This window comes from Canis lupus, chromosome 13 (assembly GCF_048164855.1).
Source record: "Canis lupus baileyi chromosome 13, mCanLup2.hap1, whole genome shotgun sequence".
NCBI classification, from domain to species: domain Eukaryota; kingdom Metazoa; phylum Chordata; class Mammalia; order Carnivora; family Canidae; genus Canis; species Canis lupus.
The window spans coordinates 53,684,259-53,708,730 of record NC_132850.1 but is presented as its reverse complement, the minus strand read 5'-3'; the positions used below and the strand labels follow the sequence as shown (position 1 = coordinate 53,708,730).

Here is a 24,472-nt window from a genome sequence, read left to right as displayed (position 1 = left end):
TACTTTTGTAAAATTTCTAGACAAAAAGCTTCCTCTTAGTTATCCAGATGTTGTTTTTCTTACATATCAATCAGATGATTTGTCCCTTTTTACTAAACACTGAGACCTAAACATAACATCTTAAAGTAGTGAAGATGAAACTAAATCGAGTTTTCAGGACAATGAGAAAAGGTGCTTGGCAAATAATGGGAAGTTATACATTCAGGTAAATGAGTAAGCTGTCTTCGTACAATTGTGCTTATTTTGTCTTTTCCCCCAATAATGGTTAATTAAGGAAAACAGAGAATCATTGTGGAATCCCTTCCCCAAAAGATTTTCTCAAGGAGCATCTTATTTCTACGGTTCTGTTCTTGTTCAATGGGCCATTATTAGCCCAGGAGGCATCTCCAGTGATGCTCAACAGGAGGGAATGTCCTGCATTTCTAGGTGTTAAGATGCCTATAGGGGCACTTTTTGAGCACTGAAACCCCCCAAATTAAAAGGGATGTTTGCATTCCTCTTTTGGCAATGAAAAGCAGTACCCGCAACAATAACAAAAACAAAGAGTTGAAAAAAAGCATAAGGCAGAGTAATAGTAATTAAAGGTCTTTATAGTTTACAAAACGCTGAAATTGTTAACAGTAATATAAAACGCCCTTAATTTTATGATTCCTAAACTTGTTAAAAAGAGCTTCACGCTACAAAAAAGCAAAATGTTTTCTTCCCACTAATTTTCAAATTAGTTGTAGGGCTCTCAAGAGGGAAAGTGCTCTTCAGAGTGTTTATAAACTCGAATTTAAGTAAGACAACTTGCAACTCTCAGTGTTAGGTTTACCATAGTATACACAGATGGAGAACTAAACAATCAGACCCCAATTCAAGTCATTCCTTACATCTCTGAAAAGTAGGAATCAGTCCTCCTCCAGTATTAATGACCTACTTCTCTGAAGGCATGTTCAAAAAACAGTTCTTAGAATTGGAAAATTTGGGATGGGGATTTTTTTTTTCCCCGAGAAATCTACTCTGGCCAAACTGTTACATCATTCAAAGTGAAGACAAAAAGTCAGTTTCACAAGAGGTGTTAGGCAGCAACAGCAATTTAAAACACTTCTCTACTTCTGTAAAACCTTACAAAGTTTCCAAAGATGAAAAACTACTCCAGCTAGTTATTTATGCAGATTAAATATTTTACTAGCTCAAGGAAAGCCCTTGTACGGTTTTGTTTTGGTTTTGGTCAAAATATAGAATACAGTGCCATCTGTGTTCCATGAAAGAGTAACTCCTAATTACGGATAGAAATACTGTTTTTCCTTAGAGAAATCATTTGCTTGGTTCCTAAATAAATCTGACGTGCTTCCTTTTTGTATACTTTTGGAGCTAGTGTTTGTAAATGTAGTGAAGTTCATTTCTAATCAGGCCTGGACTGGGGCTGTGATTCTTAAATCACTGCACACTGATCTAACAATATTTTTATTTTACTTACAAAAGAATTCCAAGATTGAGTCTGTTGTGGCTCTATAAATAATCTATAAGGAGTTTCATATACCGATGTGTAAAAAGCATGGTACTTGTGTGCTCTGCCACAGAGGAGACAAAGATTTTCCCGTATGGGTCAAAAATTTAATCAAGATGTGGAGCAATAAAAAATCGGTGGCATGGATGCATTCTTTTGGTCCGAAAAACATCTAAAGGCTAAAACATGAAGCTTATTAGGTGATGGCCCAGGTTTCAATTGAGAGTAAACATTAACAATAACCTCCTTACTATTTTCTATAGTTGAAAGTGGCTGATAGAACAGATCTTAAAAGTTCTTATCAAAGGGAAAACGTTACTATGTAAGGTGACGGATGTTAGCTAAACTTACTGCAGTGATTATTGCACAATATGTACATATATCCAATCATTATGTTGTACACCTGAAACTAATACAGTGTTATATATCAATTATATCTCAATAAAACAGAGACTTGGCAAAAAAAAAAAACAAAAAAAAAACAATAACCTCTTTAACAACTACAGGGAAGGTTGAGAAAGCTAAATGCAAATGAAGTTGCAGGCTTAAAAAGTTGCCTATCTTTAAATGAGCAGGTTTCAAAAAGAAATTAAAAAAAAAAATCCATTCCCTCCCCCCCTTTGGATTTGTGGCTAACTTTAATCATCTTTAATGCTAATACTGTTTTTTTTTTTTTAAAGTGCCCATAAAAATTACAACATTGAATGGATCTTCTTGAAAATCAATTGTTCTGATCTCTGAGGAACCCATAAACAATCTAACCCACCTTTAGAGCTAATGGTTACAGGATGCCTAACAATGAGGAAGTCTAGATGGGGATTAAAGCCTGCAAGGAAAGAATTCAGAGTATCAAGGAAATGACTTCTCCGAAGCCAGAAGGGATCTACCAGGGAGGTCTTTGTACTGGGAATTTTGATAGGTTTCAAGTGAGCAAAGGGAATCCAGGCCACAGCTTACAGACGGAGAAACCTGCCCGATTCCTTAATTTTGAAGGCACAGCAATTTGTACACAAGGTTATAGATAAAATACAAACTCTGAGTGCCTTTCTTCCAGTTGTAATTCTTGGGAAAATCTGCAAGCACACAGCGACAGAGTTTCTCTAGAGCCCCCCCCCTTACCCCCACCTGCTCTTTAGTCGTTTCGACTACTGGGTGCACACCCTGAGGGCCTCGGCAGCAGTAACTGGGTAGATTTGCAATCGCCGGCGGCGGTGCTGCAATCGCCACACTCCGGACCGTGCATCTCGAGGTTACCTTGCAGGGGACAACCACGCCTTTTATTTACTTAGCCTCTTTTAGGAACACCAGAGAGCTCGCTCCTTGTTCCAGGACTCAATCCCTGATCCCAGAGTATATGGGAAAAGGCTAGGGATGGGGAAGGGCGAGTCCCCGGCGAGTCCCACGTGTACCTTGTCGGCCTGGGGGCTGACCGGGGTGCCGAACCTGCAGTAGGTCACGAAGTGCTCGCAGTTGTTCCACAGGAGGCTGTAGGAGGTCATGCCCAGCAGCTTCTCGGCCCTCTGCGCCACCTCTTCGTTGAGCAGCGCCTTCTTCTTGAGGGACTGGTCCAGGTGATTGACCAGGATGTCGGCTCCGTAGGCGAAGTCCTCCACGGTGTCCACGCGGATGCTCGCTACCCTGCCAATGACGCCCAGGATGAGACGCTTGTTGGACACCACCTTCTGGGTGAGCCCCGTGTCGTCGGTCAGGGCCAACAGGATGTCGGGCATCATGTGCGCCACTCGGTTGTCGCCCAGGTAGATGCCGTAGTGGGTCAGGTGCGTCCGGGGCACTTCCAGCACGTCGCCGCGGAGGAAGGAGCTGGTATCGTAGAAGCCGCGCCTCGCCTGGTCTTCGCCCGCGGTGCCCGCACTGAAGAGCCGGAGGTTGGAGAGGAGCAGCAGCTTCTCCAGCAACAGGGACAGCGCCTCCAGCATGGGGTTCTTCATCCTGCGGGGGACAGCGAGTGTCGGGGGCACGGCCGCCGCTGGCGCGCGGGGACCTCACCTGCAGGCGGGCGGCCCGGGGCCCGGGGGGCGGGGGGCGCCGAGGGAAGGGGGGAAGCCTGGACACGGGTCTGGGCGCCCCGCACCGGGAACGGGGAGGACGGGGGCCCGGGGCCCGGGGCTGCACCGAGGGAAGGGGGGAAGCCTGGAGACTGGTCTGGGCGCCCCGCACCGGGGACGGGGAGGACGGGGGCCCGGGTCCCGGGGGTGCACCGAGGCAAGGGGGGAAGCCTGGAGACTGGTCTGGGCGCCCCGCACCGGGGGCGGGGAGGACGGGGGCCCGGGTCCCGGGGGTGCACCGAGGCAAGGGGGGAAGCCTGGAGACTGGTCTGGGTGCCCCGCACCGGGAGCGCGGAGGACGGGGGCCCGGGTCCCGGGGGTGCACCGAGGCAAGGGGGGAAGCCTGGAGACTGGTCTGGGTGCCCCGCACCGGGAGCGCGGAGGACGGGGCCCCGGGGACACCGAGGGAAGGGGGGAAGCCTGGAGACTGGTCTGGGCGCCCGGCACCGGGAGCGCGGAGGACGGGGCCGGGGGCCGGGGGGCGCGCGGTGGCGGCGGCGGCGGCGGCGGGGGCGGAACGCACCTGGGGCCGGGCCGGGGCGCAGGGCCGCGCGGAGCTGGGCGGCGGGGCGGCCTCGGGGACCTTTTAGCGCCGCCGGGGGGCGGGGCCGAGGCCGTCACGGCCGCGGCGGCAGCGCTGATTGGGCGCCCGCGGCGAGCGCGGCTCCCCCGAGGGGCGCAACGGCCCGGAGCCCCGGAGCCCGGGCGGACGCCGCTGCCCTCGGCCGCTCGCCCGCGAAGCCCTCCCACCCTGCGGGCGGCCGCACGGAAGCCCCCGCACCTGTCCGGACGGGGGCGCCTTCTGGGCAGCCTGGGAGTCCCCGGGGGACGGTCCTGGGTCGCACCACCTCCCCCCGGAGGCCGGGTACCCAGGGCTTTCCAGAGTGTTTGCATTTACTCTGCGAAGCGCGCGCACCTCCAAAGCCCGCGGCCGCCGTCGCGGATTCCCCGGGGACCTAGGCCCCCGCGCCGCGCGCCGTCCTCCCCTGGACTTGCCCCGAGGCCCGGGGCTGCCAGGCGCCCCGCGCGTCCCCGTGTCCCCGTGTCACGCTCCGGCCACTGGAACCCGCGGCGCCTCTGCGCTCGGGCGCGCCGGTGACCGTTGAGCGCGCGGCTCCCAACGGTCGTTTGAAAACCGGCGAAGCCCCCAACGACCGCCTGCAAAAGGCGGATTAACGCCGTTTATTTCCCTAGCTTCGGGGTCAGAGGGACGAGCGCGGCTTCACGCACCCAGACTCTGCCACTTGCAAAGCGCCGCCGCCCGGAGGTGGCCGCGGTCCCCGGGCGCCGCCGAGCGAGCTGCAGCAGGTCCCGCCCCGCTCGGCACGCGGCGTCCCGGCCCCGCGCGGGGTTCGGGGCTGACGCGGGATGTAAATGCTTAAATTCCGCAGACAAAGACCACAATGGGGAGCCCCGGGTGGCTCCACAAAGCTGCCCGATTCGGAGCTAATAGGTTTCCTCGGAAAGCAGCTTCCCCGCCCGCCCGGGGGAGGAGGCTGACTGTGCATGATGGATGAAGGGCCATTCATCTTACCTGGAGGATGAAGGGGACCCTGGAGACCGGGGCGGGGGGGGGGGGAGCCGGGGCGGGGGGAGGCTGCCTCCCAGTTCTCCTCGGACGCCAGCCCTTCGCTCCCACCCCGGGTCCGCCATCCGCCCCGGTCCCCCCGCTTGCCCGTGACTATTGTTCATTTCACAAACGATCCCGAATCGCTCTACAGTCCCGGCAAAGACAAGAAGACCCCCAGCTCCCGCAAACGGATCGAAAGCAGAGGATGGAGAAGCGGGGCAGGCGGCGCATTGGCAATTAGTAATAGTTTATTTCCCCAAATCTAAAGCGCAGAGCCGCGGAGTCGCTGGTGTTAATCCAGCAGCCCCGCCCATGAGCGGTTGTAAACTTTGGGCCGCCGGAGAGAAAACCCGGGGAGTCGGCGGACACGTTTAAAAGCGCGATCCAGGGGATCCCAGGTGGCTCAGCGGTTAGCGCCGCCTTCGGCCCAGGGCGGGATCCTGGAGTCCCGGGATCGAGACCCGCGTCGGGCTCCGTGCGTGGAGCCTGTTTCTCCCTCTGCCTGGGTCTCTGCCTCTCTATCATGAATGAATGAATGAATGAATGAATGAATGAATGAAAGCGCGATCCAGACCTCCGCGCGCACGTGAAACCGCAGACCCGGCGCCCGGCCCTACGGCTCCGGCCACGCGAGCCCGGCACAGTCCTCCCGCGGCGTAGACGCCGGGACCCCCCCGGGTCGGGAGCCAAACGGCTCGGGGAGATCAGAGAGGACCTAGTAATTAGCGATTTCCGTCTCCGGTGGTCACTCCTTCGGCTTATTAACGCCTACGACCGTCTCCCTCCTCCCCCCGCCCGGGGGCCCTGCGGAGACCGAAGCGAGGAGAGCACGGGGCCCCCGCGGCGCGCCAGCACCCCGGGGCGCCCAGCCCGGCCGCGAGGGCCGCACCCCACGCGGGGTCCCGCCCCGCCCCGCCTGCGGAAATCCGGCCTCGGGGAACCCAGACGAGGCTGGAGGACGTTTCCGTTTGTCCTGTGTTTGAAGTCTGTCTCCTCAAACCTTCGGCGGGGAGTGGCTGGGGACGATTGGCTGCTTCTCAATTAGAAAAAAAAAAAACGAAAAGGAAATTTGCTGCGTCCTCGAATGAGCTCTTGTGGGCCCAACCGATGTGCCCAGGAGCCCCAGAAACCCCACCTGATGTGCCCAGGAGCCCCAGAAACCCCACCGATGTGCCCAGAAACCCCACCTGAGAGAGGGCCGCTGCTCCCGTTGCTCCCTCCAGGCACACTCCCTAAGGGTTCACGCTAGCGGGCACACGCACACTGATACTTTCCCGTCTGCATCAATTTTAGCTAAACTGGGGGGGGCGGGGGGGCTGTTAGATGTCCCCGGAGAAATCTGACATTAGAAATCTCTCCTTCCAAAAAAAAAGAAATCTCTCCCTCCTACACCAGGAGAATCCTCCTGGGTTGCCAGAAAGACCTCTTGTTTTCCAGACTGTATGAAAGTCAGCTGTCTTCAAACCTCCCTGTGCAAATGCCTCAGAGGCACACAAATGGGTGGCCAGGTGTGGCCTGGGGATCCTAAAAGAGCTGAGGCTTTCCAGGTCAACACCCAGACTTCCCTGAAAGGTCCCGGGACTCGCACCCAGGTCACCTCTTCCCCTACCCTCCCATCCCACAGTGACAGCATCCCCACCTGCGGTTCTCCAGTCTGGGTCCATTTCTCCCAGCTGCACAGGGTTTCTGTGCAGAGGAGGCTGAAATTGGGGCGCAGAGAGCCCGCCTAACTTCTGGGCTTCATCTTGAGCTCATCATGGGTCCCAGGAGAAAGAGGGCCTGCTCTCAGAGACGAGGTGCAGCGTCCAGCAGAAATCTGGAAAATCAAACAAGTTTTCTCCCGGCATACTTCTCGCCTCTGGAGCCCCCCTGTGCCTCAGTGAAGTCTTCAGAGTGGAGGATGTGATCACCAGATTGTGTGCTTCCATAGTTAGGCTCTGAACAAAGCATTTTCTCACTTAACCCTCATTGCCCTGTGAAGTGTCATTTCCCCTTTTACACAGGACGAAGTTGAGGCTTATAGTTTCGCCTCCATCACTGTGTTGGTGTGGATCAGGACTCAACCACTGGTTTCTCTGCCCCCGGGTCCATCACCCTGGGGAAGGACTGACCTTCCATCAGTCCACCCACCTGTCATCCGTTCATTTATTAAATACCGCTATATGTCAGCTGCTGTGCTTGTCCTGGAAGTTCCATGAAATGCCTAACCCTCAACTTAGATCCCCCGCCTTTTCTCTTTCACTTAGACTTCATTTCCCTGCTTCTCTAGTGCCACGGGAGTCTAATTTTTAGCATCAGTTATCTTCCTGCAAAGGCGAGGAAGGTCTGATTAAGATGCTGGTTAGTAGCATTCCCTCCCCAGGAAGGCCCCAGCACTCGGTGGCCTTGTGGTCCCACACCCTCCTTAGACCTCTGTGCTCGGTGTCTTGCCCCAGGGCACAGGCTCAGAAGCAGAACCTAGGTTTTCCCAGACTTCTTACCTCTCATACCTTCTTCCCGTCTGGCTTCTAAGCCTGATAAATTTGGTTTTCTAAACTTTGTGTTTTAAAATTAACTGCCCTCCTTTAGGGTTATTTTGTCATTCTTAGATTTTTAAGATTATTAAACTTGGGAGCACATAAATCATGATAATCTTTTTTAAAAATATTTTTTAATTTATTCATGAGAGACACAGAAAGAGAGAGAGAGAGGCAGAGACATAGGTAGAGGGAGAAGCAGGCTCCATGCAGGGAGCCCCACATGGGACTGGATCCTGGGTCTGCAGGATCACGCCCTGGGCTGAAGGCAGTGCTAAACCGATGAGCCACCTGGGCCGCCCACTTTTTTTTTTTTTTTAAGATTTTATTTATTTATTCATGAGATAGAGGGAGAGAGAGGCAGAGACACAGGCAGAGGGAGAAGCAGGTGCCCCACAAGGGGCCTGATGTGGGACTCGATCCCGGAACCCGGGACCACTCCCTGAGCCGAAGGCAGCCGCTCAGGCCTCGCAAATCATAATCTTAACACCTGTTTTTCTTCTGAGCCATCCTCCTGCCTTCGGTTCATTTACATATGTTCAGGTCTGGCTCCCTGGACACACAGGGCCCCTAACTGGCTAATTCTAAGGGAGTGGGGAGACTAAAGGCTTTGTGCACTTTCCCCTGGGGGCGGAGGAGAAAGAGCAGGTACCTTTCCCTGGAGCCTCCAAGATCGCTGCTACCTAGAGTGTTAGGAATCAATTACTTGCTGCGAGGAAGGCTTCCTTCCCCAGCTTCCTTCCTGGTTGGCTAGCACCTTATTATGAGGGCCCCAGTCCTGCTTATTGTCTTTAGGAAGATTAAATACTGCAGTTTCAGCCAGACAGGATTTAGGGTTTTTTGTTGTTGTTTCTTTGTTTCTTTTGCGAACCATAAAATAAGAACATTGAGCAAAAACAATGTACGTTTCATATGAAGAATCATGACCACAAATATAGCTTCATGTAAATGAACCACAGGTTGAGGAAGCTGTGACATAGAGGATGGAGGCAAAAATCCGGAGTTTAAGGCCTTGTGGTACCATTTACAGCTACATGAACTCAGACGAGTCACTTTGTCACCTCTGAGCCTCAAAGTCATCTTTCTAAAATGAGAATGATATTGCAAAGGGATGCTTGGGAGATTAAATACAATCAAATCTGCGGTGCACACAGAGGATATGCTTTTACTCATAGACCCCTCCTCATGGCTGGGCCCAGAGCCACAAGGGTGAGCGGAAAGTAGGCATGGACGTGTTCTGGCGTTGAGTGCCACCCCACGGGCCAGTCAGCAGACAGCGGGCATGGGGAGGATCACACAGGAGATTCAGAAGCTTCCCTAGAGCTCTGCCCTGCAGCTGCTCACCACCAATGAATTTGTTTATAATTCATAAAAACGGAGGTAAAGGCCAGTCTTGTTTGAAGATGCCTCTCAAAACATACAAAACCCCCAAATGGGGACGCCTGGGTGGCTCAGTGATTGAGCAACTGCCTTCAGCTCAGGGCGTGATCCCAGGGTCCTGGGATCGGGTCCCATGTCAGGCTCCCTGCATGGAGCCTGCTTCTCCCTCTGCCTGTGTCTCTGCCTCTCTCTCTCTCTCTCTCTCTCTCTCTGTATCTCTCATGAATACATAAATTATTTTTTAAAACCCCCCCAAATGTCTATGTTTGAAATGATACAATGACATAATACCAAGGAAGACTGCAAATGTTTGAGATGCCCCATGATAGGGAAAGCACATTTCATTTCAAAACACCAATAATAAATGGCGAGTCGTGTGACGTCTCACTAACTTCATCTTGCTTCCTTTTGATTTCAACTTAGCATTGTGAGGCTATAGTAAATATGAACATTCGGTGGCCCAGATTTGTTTAAAAAAGCAAATACATCATACAGCAATTCGGCAGTGTGGCAGGATACAAAATCAATGCCCAGAAGTCAGTGGCATTTCTATACACTAACAATGAGACTGAAGAAAGAGAAATTAAGGAGTCAATCCCATTTACATGGGTTATGCATGAGTTATGTATGCAAAGAGTTATGCACCCAAAGGCATAAGATACCTAGGAATAAACCAAACCAAAGAGGTAAAGGATCTATACTCTAAAAACTACAGAACACTTCTGAAAGAAATTGAGGAAGACACAAAGAGATGGAAAAATACTCCATGCCCATGGATTGGAACAATTAATATTGTGAAAATGTCAATGCTACCCAGGGCAATTTACACATTTAATGCAATCCCTATCAAAATACCGTGGACTTTCTTCAGAGAGTTAGAACAAATCATCTTAAGATTTGTGTGGAATCAGAAAAGACCCCGAATAGCCAGGGGAATATTAAAAAGGAAAACCATAGCTGGGGGCATCACAATGCCAGATTTCAGGTTGTACTACAAAGCTGTGGTCATCAAGACAGTGTGGTACTGGCACAAAAACAGACACATAGATCAATGGAACAGAATAGAGAATCCAGAAGTGGACCCTCAACTCTATGGTCAACTAATATTTGACAAGGCAGGAAAGACTATCCACTGGAAAAAAGTCTTCAATAAATGGTGCTGGGAAAATTTGAAATCCACATGCAGAAAAATGAAACTAGGCCATTATCTTACACCATACGCAAAGATAAACTCAAAATGGATGAAAGATCTAAATGTGAGACAAGATTCCATCAAAATTCTAGAGGAGAACACAGGCAACACCCTTTTTGAACTCGGCCACAGCAACTTCTTGCAAGATACATCCACGAAGGCAAAAGAAACAAAAGCAAAAATGAACTATTGGGACTTCATCAAGATAAGAAGCTTTTGCACAGCAAAGGATACAGTCAACAAAACTCAAAGACAACCTACAGGATGGGAGAAGATATTTGCAAATGACGTATCAGATCAAGGGCTAGCATCCAAGATCTATAACGAACTTATTAAACTCAACAGCAAAGAAACAAACAATCCAATCATGAAATGGGCAAAAGACATGAACAGAAATCTCACAGAGGAAGGCATAGACATGGCCAACATGCACATGAGAAAATGTTCTGCATCACTTGCCATCAGGGAAATACAAATCAAAACCACAATGAGATACCACCTCACCCCAGTGAGAAAGGGGAACATTAACAAGACAGGAAACCACAAATGTTGGAGAGGATGTGGAGAAAGGGGAACCCTCCTGCACTGTTGGTGGGAATGTGAACTGGTGCAGCCACTCTGGGAAACTGTGTGGAGGTTCCTCAAAGAGTTAAAAATAGACCTGCCCTACGACCCAGCAATTGCACTGCTGGGGATTTACCCCAAAGATACAGATGCAGTGAATGACTGAGACACCTGCACCCCGATGTTTCTAGCAGCAATGTCCACAATAGCCAAACTGTGGAAGGAGCCTCGGTGTCCAACAAAAGATGAGTGGATAAAGAAGATGTGGTTTATGTATACAATGGAATATGACTCAGCCATTAGAAACGACAAATACCCACTATTTGCTTCGACGTGGAGGGACCTGGAGGGTATTGTGCTGAGTGAAATACAAGCAGGAAAGGACAAACATTATATGGTCTCATTCATTTGAGGAATATAAAAATTAGTGCAAGGGAATAAAAGGAAAGGAGAGAAAATGAGTGAAAATATCAGTGAGGGAGACAAAACATGAGAGACACCTAACTCTGGGAAATGAACAAAGGGTGATAGAAGGGGAAGTGGGCGGGGGATTGGGGTGACTGGGTGATGGGCACTGAGGGGGCACTTGGGATGAGCACTGGGTGTTATTCTATATGTTGGCAAATTGAACTCCAATAAAAAATTTTAAAAAATAAAATAAATAAAAATAAAATAAAAATAAAAAAGCAAATACAATAGCCTTTGGCTGCATATTTGAAAGGCAATACACCTCCACTGTATTCATATACAAAATAAACGGAGAAATGAGGTACTGTCATCAACCCAACAGGACAGTATTGGCAATCAGCAGTAATGCTAACAACTAGGAACACTGATAAATGCCATGTTATTAATATTTCAAAAATTCTTTGTAAATGCACAGACATTCGAAGGATATAATGACAGGTAACTGCAGAATTTTCCTAATATCAGGTTTAGCTTTAGATCCTCCTAGCTGATGGTGTGTGAGATCTCACAGACTCCTGGGGCCTAGAAGACCTCATGTGTAAAGCTTCTTGAGCTGGATTAGAATGACATACTCTCTAAACCCTCCAAGGTTTAGAGGTGTGAATGGTCCTGGAGTTTATGAAAATCAGATTATTCAGGCCCGGCAGAGAGTCTTAGCTGTTGTTCTGGTGAATTTTCACAGAGAGTAATTACCAGAAAAAGAAGATAAATCACTGTCCAGTCTTAGAAAATCTAAATAGGATTCACAATAACTGCTTTCAACAATGCAGTGCCTCACTGAATTAAAAAAAAAAAAAAAGGTGAGAGAAATCACTCACACTCCAGTGAAACAGTAATTCCGTAAGAAGGGCAGGAGAGACGGGGCAAAAGTTTGGTAGCAGTTGGTGCTGGCAATCAATCAGTGGCTCCTTTGATTACATATGTTTGATCATATAGAAACTTTTATTATTTTTTAATAGAAACTTTTATTATTTTTTAATTTAAATTCAATTAGCCAACTTACAGAGATCATATAGAAACTTTAAATGGTATAAACACCCTGTTTCATAAATATTTTGTAGCAATATCTAGTATTGATATGTTCTTGAAGAGAAATTATTATCTCTTTGATTTCTAAACTGAATTTGAAGGGAAGTAATAAGCGCATCATTCTGGTAGTTTTGTAATTACGTTTACTCTTAACCCACCCCATGCTAAAACAAAATTCAGCGTGGTTCAGCTAAAGCTGACTCATACCTAAACAGCTCAAGCACCTATGAAAAGGGGAAATTTGATTTTAAATTATCTCGAGTTTCTTAACTGGAAAAAGTCCACGTGGACAGATCTCTCTTTAAGAACTAGGCTGCTTGTGTTCTTCTCTACAGGCACAAACCTTCCTGTTTTAATTAAGTTCACTTATTTTTATCCTGGTTGCCCTCTACAGTGACTTCCCATTAAGTTGAATTACTTGCCTTCTATTTTTGCCCATTCTGTACATGGAATGCATATGAATAGGGGGCTCCTGGCTGGCTTAGTCAGTAGAGCTGTGACTCTCCATCTCTGGGTTGTGAGTTCAAGCCTTATGTTGAGTGCGGAGATTACTTAAAAAAGAAAAAAGCATGTAAGTGGAGCTGAGCTTGGATCACACAGAATTAACACAGAAAATAAATTCAATAACTTTTTCTTTAAAGATGAATTAAAAATCTGTGTAATTGTTTTCATCCACTAGAGGTTGAAATCAGAAATCACTGTAAGTTTAATGTTCAATTAGTTTAACTTTCAAAAAGAATAAAACAGGATATTTGCCCTTTGGTCAAAACTATTTCATGTGTTAACACTTACATATATTACATTTTTTCTTTTCTAATCTGTCATTCTTTTATCTCTCTTACTTAATTCTAGAAGTTGCTAGTCTTAAAGGGAGGGTTCAGATATTTCTCTGTGATATCTTCTAAGGGCACCATCCCCACTGGCTCTAATCTTTGTGGATCAGATGGCATCCAGAAAATCGGAATCCTAAATGCATTCTGGAATCTGGGAATGCAGGCTTACAGTCAGCATGAGAATGGCCCATGAGATCACTTGTCTCTTCTACTAGTGACCTGCCTCCCACAGAAGAGTAAGTAACCAAACCAGCCATGCTGTGAAGCTCAGGGTGCCAGGCCAGAGTCAGCAGGCCGTACCAATGGGGAAGCCATTATAGGGTGATGTTGGTGCCGGGCCCAAAGGCCCGAATTTAGACATCCTTGATGTTGGTAGTAGAATTCCTACATTCAGCCCAGTATCACCCAAAATATTGTCACAACCTACTTTGTGATCTTAAGTAAATTGGTTCCACTCTCCGTGTCCTGTCAGTCCTCCTACAGTAGGTGTGACAGTATCCATTACTTCCTGTTGAAGACTCTCATCATCTCTTCACCTCCTGAACTTTCTGGAATTCAATCGAGCAACAGCTAGAGACAGTCATCCTGCGTGCCTCACTGCCAAGTCAAATACAAGATGACAGTCTGAATTCTCTGTTTTCCTTAAACAATGGCTCTTCCAGCCTTTATTTTTACTTTAGATGAAAGGGACCAGATTTTCTTATACAGTGCCAACCCCCACGCCCCCATCTGAGTTTTGCTTCACTTGGTTTTGGTTATTTCTGGTTAACCACAGTCTGGAAGCAGATGGCCCTCCTTCTGACATATCCTCAGAAGGTTAATAGTAGCCTAACACTACTATACAAAGCCTACGTCATTCACCTCACTGCATCTCATCGTGTAGGCACGATCATCTCACATCATCACAAGAAGGGGGAGTACAGTACAGTAGGAAATTCTGAGAGAGACCACATTCACGTAACTTTTGTTAGTTTCTTGTTGCTATAATTGGTCTATGATTAGTAATTACGGTTAATCTCCTACTATGCCTAATTTATAAATTAAACTTTAACAGTCTATTGACTGCCCATAGCACTCATAGAAATTTGCAAGAGTCAGCGAGGATCCATAGGGTAGTAGGAAATTCTAGAAACGGGGATGGGAGAGTTCTAATCTCTAGTCCACTTCAACAAATGTGATGGATCTCCAGGTGAACCTCAAGTTCTGTGTGGGCGCCCAGAAATACAACAAGAAATGAGATTCACTCCCCTTCCTAATGAAACACGGAGTCATTAGGTGGGGAGGAGACAGACCCAAATAAAATTTCCATAATTCAGTGTGATGTGCTGAACAGCAGCAGGCACTAAAGGTGTTGGCATACTTCTGAGGGAGCAATCATTTTTTAATTGGGGCAAGAAAAGTGAGGGAAGGGGTGGCACCTAAGTACCCCGAGAAGTCAGAGTTTGCCAGGCACACAGGTGGACAGAACTGGTGCCAAGGGGCCAGGCAAGGGCACAGCATGAATAAAGGCAGGATTTCAAAAAGTGTTTGGTGTATTTTGCAGCACACAAGGTGGATGTGTCTCTGAGTAGAGGTGAGAGCTCCAGCTGGCAGCCTGTGGGGGCCGGTTGCGAAGGCCTCCCATGCCCTGCAGGGACTTCAGGCTCTACTGAGGAGGCAGCAGAGAGCCATCGCAGGCTTCCAGGGAGGTGAACCGTGTGCTCCAAGGTGACTCTGAAGGCAGGGTGGCGAACGGATTGAGGGGAGAAGGGAGAAAAACTGGAAGCAGAGACCAGCTGGAAGGCCATGCAGCTGGGCAGGTGAGAGAGCTAGAATAAGGTGGGGGTCGGGGGGGATGAGATGGAGGGGCAAAGCTTCTTCTAGAGATAAAGGAATAAGGTGAGTCCAGGCATGATTCTGCAGTTCCCTTACTGGGGCAACTGGACCAACAGTAAGAGGAGGAGGAAGGGAGGCATAGGTAGAGGTTTATGGGAGGAAAAATGAGTTTAGTTTTTAAAAAAGATTTTGTTTATTTGAGAGAGAGAATGCAGAGTGTGAGAGAGTGCATGAGGGGGGCAGGAGCAGAGGCAGAGGGAGAAACAGACTCCCCACTGACCAGGGAGCCTGATGCAGGACTTGATGCCAGGGCCCCAGGATCATGACCTAAGCCGGAGGCAGATGCCTAACCGACTGAGCCACCCAGGTGCCCCATGAGTTTAATTTTTGATAGATTTTCTTTCTGTTAAGGACTTGCCATATGTTTACAACAATCTGAATTTCAGCATAATGTAGGTTGTTGGCTTAGACAAGAAGCACAGCTGAAGATGTGAGTTGTTTTTAGCAGCTCTACAATCCCTTCCTTTAACCAATGACCAAAGTTCAGAATGACTTCATGGGCTTCGGATAATTCAAATGATGGATTGAAAAACAGCAGAACTACAGGGACGCCTGGGTGGCTCAGTGGTTGAGTGCCTTCGGTTCAGGGCGTGATCCCAGGGTCCTGGGATCGAGACAGGGAGCCTGCTTCTCCTTCTGCCTGTGTCTCTGCCTCTCTTTCTGTGTCTCTCATGAATAAATAAATAAAATCTTAAAAGACAGCAGAACTACAGAGAAGCTGAATTTAGGATAATTTATGTACTTCTAACCTTCTAAAATAGATGGAATAAGATCATTTCTGTGGTTTCTCATGTTTGAGACATTAACCATGTGATGCGGTGAGAAATATGAAAGAGATATAAAAGGCTATAAAGTACATCCACTGTTACAAATTTCATTTCAGGCAAGTCTTACTGGGAATGTTTTTCCCACGTTAGATACCTAAGAATTGCTTCACAGAGCCTCCCATCAAGAGCCTCCAACTGAACAGGTCTGAGGTGGAGGCAGGAATCTTCATTCTAACAAGCACTCCAGGTGATCTTCAGGCAAGTGGCCCTCACACCTTGAGAACCACCTTTACTGAAGATCTTCTTTTTTATAATTCTGCTAAACCCAGGTCATTGACAAAAGGTAATGGGGCTGAGCGAAGTTCATAATGGAGTCTTCATGGTAAAGTATATACGTGAGAACTTACGAGAAGCTTCCACTACTACACAAAATTTTGTAACAATACTTTTATCAAAAATCACATAGCTACCACTAGTTGTCAATTATCATTAAGAAGATCTAAATATAGCAAAGTTTCAAAGTGATAGGTAAATTTTAAGACTAAATGATACACTGGAGTGAGCTCAAGTTACTGACTTTAGTTCCTTCTTAGGACGATCCAGGCATATTTCAACCCAGTTCCATTGTACGTGGGTGGCTTCAGCTGGTTCTGGACAATGATAACGCAGAGTAACTTTCTTTACCTCAAATAATGTCTTTCCTTAATCTATAGAATACTGAACATTCTTTAGCTTCAAGATTAAATCATATATGAACGGTTTTCTTGAATCTTGAGACACAAGTTTTCTAAGCAACATTTATAATGAAGATAACTGTTTTGCACCAAGTTCTCCAAAGAGACTTCCCTCCTATTTTCTTCCTCATTCAGAAAGTTCTGTGGTATTAGTTCATACGTTATGTTTTATAGAATGGTGTTGATGCAGGCTAATGTCAACCCGTGGAAAGGACACCAAAGGGAAAACATTCAATGTTTAGGCGCTCGCCTGTGGATCACTCCTCAGTGAGGCAGTGCTTCCACCACCAAGAGAACTTTTCAAAACAAAGCTCAATATATATATATATGTTCCTAGCAATCCATATGTAAAGAATTTTTAAACGAAGATGAATTATGATAAATTTTTACCAAATATAAGGGCTGCTAAAGGAAGTAGCTACCCCCCAAGGAAACCCCATACCAGCCTTAAAATATTAGCCATAAAAATTAAGGAGATTTAGATGTAAATACGCATATAAATAGATGTTTTACTCAAGAAGGCAGTGAGTGAGGGGTGCCTGGATGGCTCAGTCGGTTAAATGGCAGACTCCTGAGTACAGCTTACGTCATGATTTCAGGGTTTGAAGATCAAGCCAGGCACCAGGCTCTGCACTGGGCATGGAGCCTGCTTAATAGTCTCTCTGCCCTCCCCCAGTCATGCTCTCTCTCTTTCTCTGTCTTAAAAAAAAGAAATGTAGTGAGTGAAACACCAATGCTGAGTTCATCCTCACCCAAGATAACCTTTACTCAAAAAAGAAAAGGACTTGTAAATGGCAAGAGAAAGGCATTTTTTTCTTTTAACTTTTGGTATAATTACAAAGAGTTGCAAAAATTATGTAAAGAACTTCCATGTATTCACCCAGATTTTCCAAATTTTGCTTTATCCTTTCTCTGTGTACACGCACACACACACACACACACACACACTCATGTTTATACATATATACATTTTTTTTCTGAATTGATTGAGTGTAAGTTGTAGATATGATGCCCCTTCACCCCTAAATCCTTCAATGTGTTTCCTGAAAGTAAAGACATTCTCTTAAATATCATAGTATCATTATCAAAATTGGAAAATTAACATTGCTACAATGATCTAAACTACAGATTTATTTAGGATTTTCCAGTTAGCCTAGTAATGTCTGCTATAGCAAAAGAAAATTCCAATTCTTAGGTTGCAGTCAGTTGTTACAGTTGGCTCATCTCCTTTAATCTAGAACAATTTCAATCTCTTTCTTTCACAACACTGACATTTTTGAGGCCCATGAATGCAATCCCACTCTTCTGCAGCATATCCACCAATCCGTGTTTGATATTCCTCTTGATTGGGCTCAGGGTATGCATTTTTGGCAGAAATACCACAAGAGTAATGTTTTCCTTTTCATATCAGTAGGCGCGTGATGTTGATTTGGTTGATTCTGGTTAATGGGTTACTAGTGAGAAAGAGAAAAGCAGTCCCTGACATCTGGCGTCTGAGAATGCCACTTGCTAGTGCTTCGTGTTGCTAGGAGATGCCCTAGCACTCAGAGCTGGGCCCTGGTGTTCCTATGTTGAACATAATCTGTTTCACAAAACATCAATATTCGTCAAGGCTACTCTGTGACCTTGTGACAAGACCCCCTCCATTATCATGTCTGAACACAGACAAAACAATGAACACTGTCATCATTGCAAAAATGGCCAAGACTCCCTTTCTCTTGGCTGATATATATGCCTGTGGCTGCTTTGCCAATTACAGCTCTTGCTTTAGTCTACTCTTCCTTCCTTCCGCATAAGATTTCCGGAGACACGCATTGACAGGATTACCCACTTTTCCTGACGACTTCCAACTCAGAACCACTTTCTTTACCCCTCCGCAGTTACCTAACAGCCTCCCACCAATCCGCCCCATGCTTTCCCACTGTGTGCACTCTTCCTTACTGCCGTGATTAATAATCCCAACTCGTTCAACTACAGGTGCGCTCCTGGTGGTCTCAACCTGCAAGGCACTGATGCTAGTGATGCTAACTGCTCCGTGGAGACTATTGATATGTTCCAGTAATATCTAACTTTCTACCACAGTCTTAGTATCCATTGATGATTCTTGCCTGAATCGGTTCTTACTAGGATCATGGCCTGTGATGCTGTGATTTATGATAAGAAATGTATTTGGTCTTTCTCCCATTTCTAACACGAAACTCCTAAAACCTTTGCAATTTCTTAAGTGATGAGAAGAATAAAGGTGTCTTTTGTTATGTGAATGAGGTGACTTCTGCAATGCCCCTAGATCACTTAAGGATGGGGGTGGTCACCAGTGGAACAACCAGGTAATTAGAAGGTTGGCATTTCCAGTCCCATCCCCCACTGACCTTCACTGAGGAGGGAGGGGCTGGAAGTTAGATCAGTCACCAGTGGCCAATAACTTAATCAACTATGCTATGTAAGGACACCCCATAAAACCTCCACAGGACAGGGTTCCTAGAGCTTCCAAGTTGGTGAACACATGGAGATGCAGTGACACTGCCATGCCTGGAAGCAGCACAGAAGCTCCAGTGTCTTCCCACCTACCTTGCCCTATGCATCTCTTTCATCTGGCTATTGTTGAGCTGTATCCTTTTTACAATAAATAGGTAATCTAGTGAATAAATGGGTTTCCTGAGTTCTGTGAGCCGCTCTAGCAAATTAAGCAAACCCAAGGAGGGAATTATGGGACTCTCTGGTTTACAGTCAATCAGTCAGAAGTATAGGTAACAACCTACGCTTTAGAGGAGCATCTGAAGTGCTGGTGGAGAACTGAGCCCATAGCCTATATCTAGCTCCAGGTTGTGTCCTGGTTTGCGAGCTCTAGGTAGACAGTGTCAGAATTGAGTTGAATTGTAGGATATTACCATTTGGAGTTGGTGCCCAAAGAATTGTTTAGTGTTAAGAGAAAACCATACTCCAATCTTGTGCCATTGAAATTGGGTCCAGAAATTCAAAATACTACCAAGTGGTAATTTTCCTGTTTTCATCATCCTTTCTATAGTAAGATATTAGATTTCTATCATAAGGAAAAACTTTCCATTCTCCCCTACTCGTTAATATTATTTTGGGTTTCATTGTATTCTTATTTTATCCAGTGGATTACAATCCATTCGTGTTATTTATTTTGATGTTCAAATTATTATCATCACCAAATTATTACCATCATTACCAAGTTTGCCTTGTGGGAGCTCCTTCAGACTGGCCTGTGTATTCTGGATTTGTCTCTTATTCTTTGAGCATTTCTCCACTTTCTGCCACCACAAGATATTCCAAGCTTATCTTTTTCTTTCCTACCCCAATTCTCAATCAGCCATTTATCCATACAGCCATTGTTTCTCCTAGTGTAAAATATTTAAAAATAAAAATCTGGATACTTGGTCTATTCATTACTATTGCTTCTAGGCCCTCTCAGCTGACAGAAAAAAATAATTATATATATATATATATATACACATATATGTATATATATCCACATATGTTGTAATCTATATTTATTTCCATGTCTGTCTATATACATTAAAAACCATAAGTTTATCCTGATACCCCTAATCTAACCCCATAGGGGTCCTTGTAGAATTGGAAGGCATTTTATTTATTTTTAGTTTTCTTTTTTTTTTTAAGATTTTATGTATTTATTCATGAGAGACAGAGAGAGAGAGAGAGAGAGAGAGAGGGGCAAAGGGAGAAGCAGGCTCCATGCAAGGAAGCCCGAGGTGGGACTCGATCCCCGGACACGGGATCATGCCCTGAGCCAAAGGCAGACACTCAACCACAGAGCCACTCAGGCAGCCCAGAAGGCATTTTAAATACACATATGCATCATGGGTGAAAGGTAAAAAGCATGTCCTCGACCATAGCAGCTTTAAGTGAAGAACATCTTATTGGATAGATACAATATGGTCCTTATGAACAAGCATGGCCAGGCTGTGTTAGCAATCCCTCTTCCTAAAGCTCTGATTAGACTCTAGCCATAGTTTCCTCCGGGCACGGTCCTTAACAGTTACTGGTCTGCCCTCCCAAGTGTCAGCAGTGGTAATGATGATGCCCTTCATATCAGCAATGGGCTCCCATCAAATCCTAAGTTGACTTTCCCCAGTGTTTATTTATTTATTTTTTCCCCACTGTTTAATTGACAATTAGTTGAAGAAAACTTATGTCAGGGTCAAACGTGCATTTTAATGTACAGAAACATCCTTCCAGTTTCTTTGCTATAGCATCAGCACTAGCACTGGCATACTGCTATCAGCCTTAAAATTCAAAACCGTTTGCCAGGATGTAAAATTGATAGTAGACAGCAAGAAGTCTACATACGGCACCTATTATATTAATCATGAGGCTGATATCAAGATGTTATTTTTCCCCCTAAATTTTTTTGCCTTCAAGCTTTAGCCTTTGAGCATTGACCAAACCATATGCCACAAAATATGCACTGAAGTCAGAATATCTCAACAGATAGGTTCATGAGAGTGTTTACTGGTAAGATTTACTAATGACCACAAGACAGATATATTGTATGTTCTGTTCAATGTTCTTTGGGCTCAGAGCATGGGAAAAAGATATATATGTATATGAATACATACATATATAGTACATATAGTATGTACTAATAGATTATTTTATATATATGTGTCTTCATTTATACTTATGTGTCCGTATACATGAATGGAGGTCATTCTGAGAAGATCACCACTGTCCAGGACAGGGTCACAGGGGTGACCAAGATGTGTATCCGTGAAAGGAGAAGCAGAAATGAGGAAATTAAGTGAAAAAATAAAAGTGGCTGAACTGCTTGGATATAGTATGGATACTTTCATCTAGTCACAAAATATTTTCCTTATGATATTTTTTTAATTTTTTTTTTATTTATTTATGATAGTCACACAGAGAGAGAGAGAGGCAGAGACACAGGTAGAGGGAGAAGCAGGCTTCACGCACCGGGAGCCCGACGTGGGATTCGATCCCGGGTCTCCAGGATCACGCCCTGGGCCAAAGGCAGGCGCCAAACCGCTGCGCCACCCAGGGATCCCCCTCCTTATGATATTTTAAATAGTTTTTGCCAATTTCTTGAATAACAATGTGGAAAAATGAATACAATTGCAATTATGCAAGGATGTATAAAAGCAATAAAATTATTATGGATGTAGAATAAATATCGTGGTTGATTGTGCAGGCACTGATAGGAGAATTTACACATTCAACATCTGTCCTAGCATTAAGACTGATAGAAGACAACGTCATCGTCAATTCTTTAAAACAGTTCTTCATTTTCTTCATATATTCATTTTGTGAATATTGCATGTATTGTGTTAATCATCAGACTGGTATAAGGGAGGATTATTATTTCCTCTTAGACTTTTTACCTTGAGGAATTGAAACAACTAGCCTTTGATTTTGTTTTTCCACTGTGCAATTTCAGTTACCAATTTTCCATAGTATTAAAAACATTCATGGGGCACCTGGGTGGGGCTCCTCAGTTAAGTGTCTGACTTCAGCTCAGGTCATAATCTTGGGGTCCTGGGATCCAGCCAGGTAGGGCTCCACACTCAGCAGGGAGTCTGTTTGTTTGTCTGCCTCTGCCTGCACACCCCACCCACTCCTGCATGCTTGTGCCCACACTCATTCACTCTCTCAAATAAACAAATAAAATCTTTTAAAAAATACATTCATTATTACTCAAATGGATAATATCTATGTTTAAGAGCAATTTCTAAATGCATCCTTTCAAGCAAAGATTAATTTTGAATAAGGAAACCTGCCTTAGCTTACTATTTCCTTTGTAAGTTAATGACTGTTAATATACATTTGACTCATTTTTTCCTTCTACATATAACCAAGTAGAATGTGGGCTTAACGAAGAGATTGAACATTATATAAGAACCGTTATTTATGACACTTTTATAATTACTGCAATTACATTCAAAAAGAAAAGTTTGCTCATAAATTTCAGGTGATCCAGAATTCTCCCCAGACTTCTTTCATCTACTTCCTGGTTTACTGGATAGATATTTCTGCCCTGCAGGATGTAGACCAGCCTTCCATAACAATCCAAGGCTGAGAGTGACAAGAGGATAATGTGAGGTCCTTTAAGAGCTCAAAGAAGGACAAATGTTGGCCAAGATTGACTCATATATATTCAAGTTGAATCACTTTAGTGTGTTAGTGCTAGATGAAGAAGATGAAGCCTCAAGCCCACATGTACTATACATCTCATTATATCTTGGAAGCAATAATGTCCAACTCTGGAAAAAGAAATAATGCAAGAGAGGAATACTTTGTTGCAGAGAGGGAGATCATGAATAGGATCAACAATTTATTTACAAAACAAAAACAAAAACAAAAACCTTAACTCCAGATAAGGAAGAATCAAGATACTTATCTTAATATCTAGAAACTATAAACATATTTTATCAGAGACTTGAAAATATGAGTTCCAATATCCTGTTTAAACCAGCAGCAAACTAAGCTCATGATATTCATAGTATTAAAATTTGGATGACTTTAAACATAGATCAAGGTAAAGCCTCAAACCCACATGTATCATATATACCCTGTTCCATCTTGGAAGCAAACATGTCCAACTCTGCCAAAAGAAAGAGTGCAAGAGAGGGTGTCACCTCCTTGCAGAGATAGATTGTGATGGGCAGTGCTTTGAGAGGTAAGGTAAAGTGGCGTAGTCATCAAAAGCACAGAGTTGAGAGCTACATTGCCTAGTTGAATCTTGGGTCAACTACCGTTACCTTATGTAAATTATTTCTTCGTTGCGTACTGTACCTCCTGCCCAGTATCATTAGGTTGTGAGGAGGAATAAGTGAATTAATACGTGCTGAAAGACCCTCAGTTAGTCAGTTGGACTTTTAAAAATAATGCTCATTGAATGAATTGCTATAGCTCAAAGTATGCTGGAGGTCCTTCTCCATGCAGGACATCACACTTGGGCTTAGATGCTACCTCCTACAAGGATCTTTGATATGGCTGATGCGAAATTACCTGGCAGGCTTCCCAGAACTGATTCAATGACCACGGTTGTGTCAGCCAGTGTGTGGCCTGTGTTTACTTTCATTTATTTAGTCAATAGTAAGTTGGGGACATATACTTATGCTATATTCAGTGCTGGTAATATGAAGAGGTGTGAGACATCATCTCTGTCTTGGAGGGCCTTAAATGGTAGTTGAGGATAGGGCATACAATACCAATGATTACAAAAGCTGGCATATCTCAAGTGATGGCATAGATAGAAACTAGGTATGTATAGGTACTGAAATACAAATGAACAATTATTAACAGGGTCATTCTTTTCTCAAGCATGATTGACTCAACCATTTTCCCTTGAATTGCTGTTTCAATTTTGTATTGCTATTCAAGGCTTGATGTTTATTTATGTTTTGATGTTTACTCCAGTTTTAGAACTGGAGTAGACTATTTCTCCCTGCAAGGAGTCTGCTTCTTCCTCTGCCTATGTCTCTGCCTCTCTCTGTGTCTCTCATGAATAAATAAAATCTTTAAAAAATAATTTAAAAAAATAATTAAAAAAAATAAAGTTCTACTTCTCTGCGATTTTGTTTTTGTTGTCATATTATTGTTTTGCTTTATACTCCTAAAGAGCTAAAAGCAACTCGAGTGCTAGATCCATATGCCACATTTTTTTGTAACACTAGTTCACTTTGCGCAGTACATTACATATTGGTGCCACACACACACACACACACACACAGACACACACACACCCCTACATATATATTAATAAATTAAATACATAGAAACCAAAAGTTAATCCACATACCAAAGTTTAACTAAAGCAAGTTTCTTTTCAGTTCAAACACTATATAGATTATCAAGTTCACTTGCATATCTACAACTGGAGGATGATGCAGACAACTGGTAGGATAAATGAAAGAGAACAATTAATAGCGATAAAAGATTTACAGCATCGATTTTATAAAGAAGCTGAAGAGATTTATGTGT

General features: G+C 45.0%; 1 protein-coding gene and 1 long non-coding RNA gene across 5 annotated transcripts in view; one reads left to right on the top strand and one right to left on the bottom strand.

The window, feature by feature from the left end:
* The window catches only part of LRAT (lecithin retinol acyltransferase), a 48,319-nt gene that overhangs the window by 4,921 nt on the left and 18,926 nt on the right, over positions 1-24,472 (bottom strand). The window contains exons 1-3 of one of the 4 annotated variants that reach the window (XM_072773724.1): positions 4,789-4,808; positions 2,902-3,442; positions 2,259-2,318 (exon numbers count right to left, since the gene is read on the bottom strand). In XM_072773724.1, the coding sequence (XP_072629825.1) occupies positions 2,301-2,318; positions 2,902-3,441 (558 nt within the window). In that variant the 5' untranslated portion in view covers position 3,442; positions 4,789-4,808 and the 3' untranslated portion in view covers positions 2,259-2,300. Of the gene's footprint in view, positions 1-2,258; positions 2,319-2,901; positions 3,443-4,081; positions 4,216-4,474; positions 4,606-4,788; positions 4,809-24,472 lie in introns of those variants that run through there. The other 3 variants (XM_072773728.1, XM_072773727.1, XM_072773725.1) reach the window with 3 other exon arrangements.
* LOC140603121 (uncharacterized) lies at positions 10,645-24,174 on the top strand. The gene is made up of 4 exons (XR_012006167.1): positions 10,645-13,346; positions 14,654-14,909; positions 15,869-16,095; positions 21,387-24,174. It is a non-coding gene; the product is annotated as an uncharacterized lncRNA (long non-coding RNA).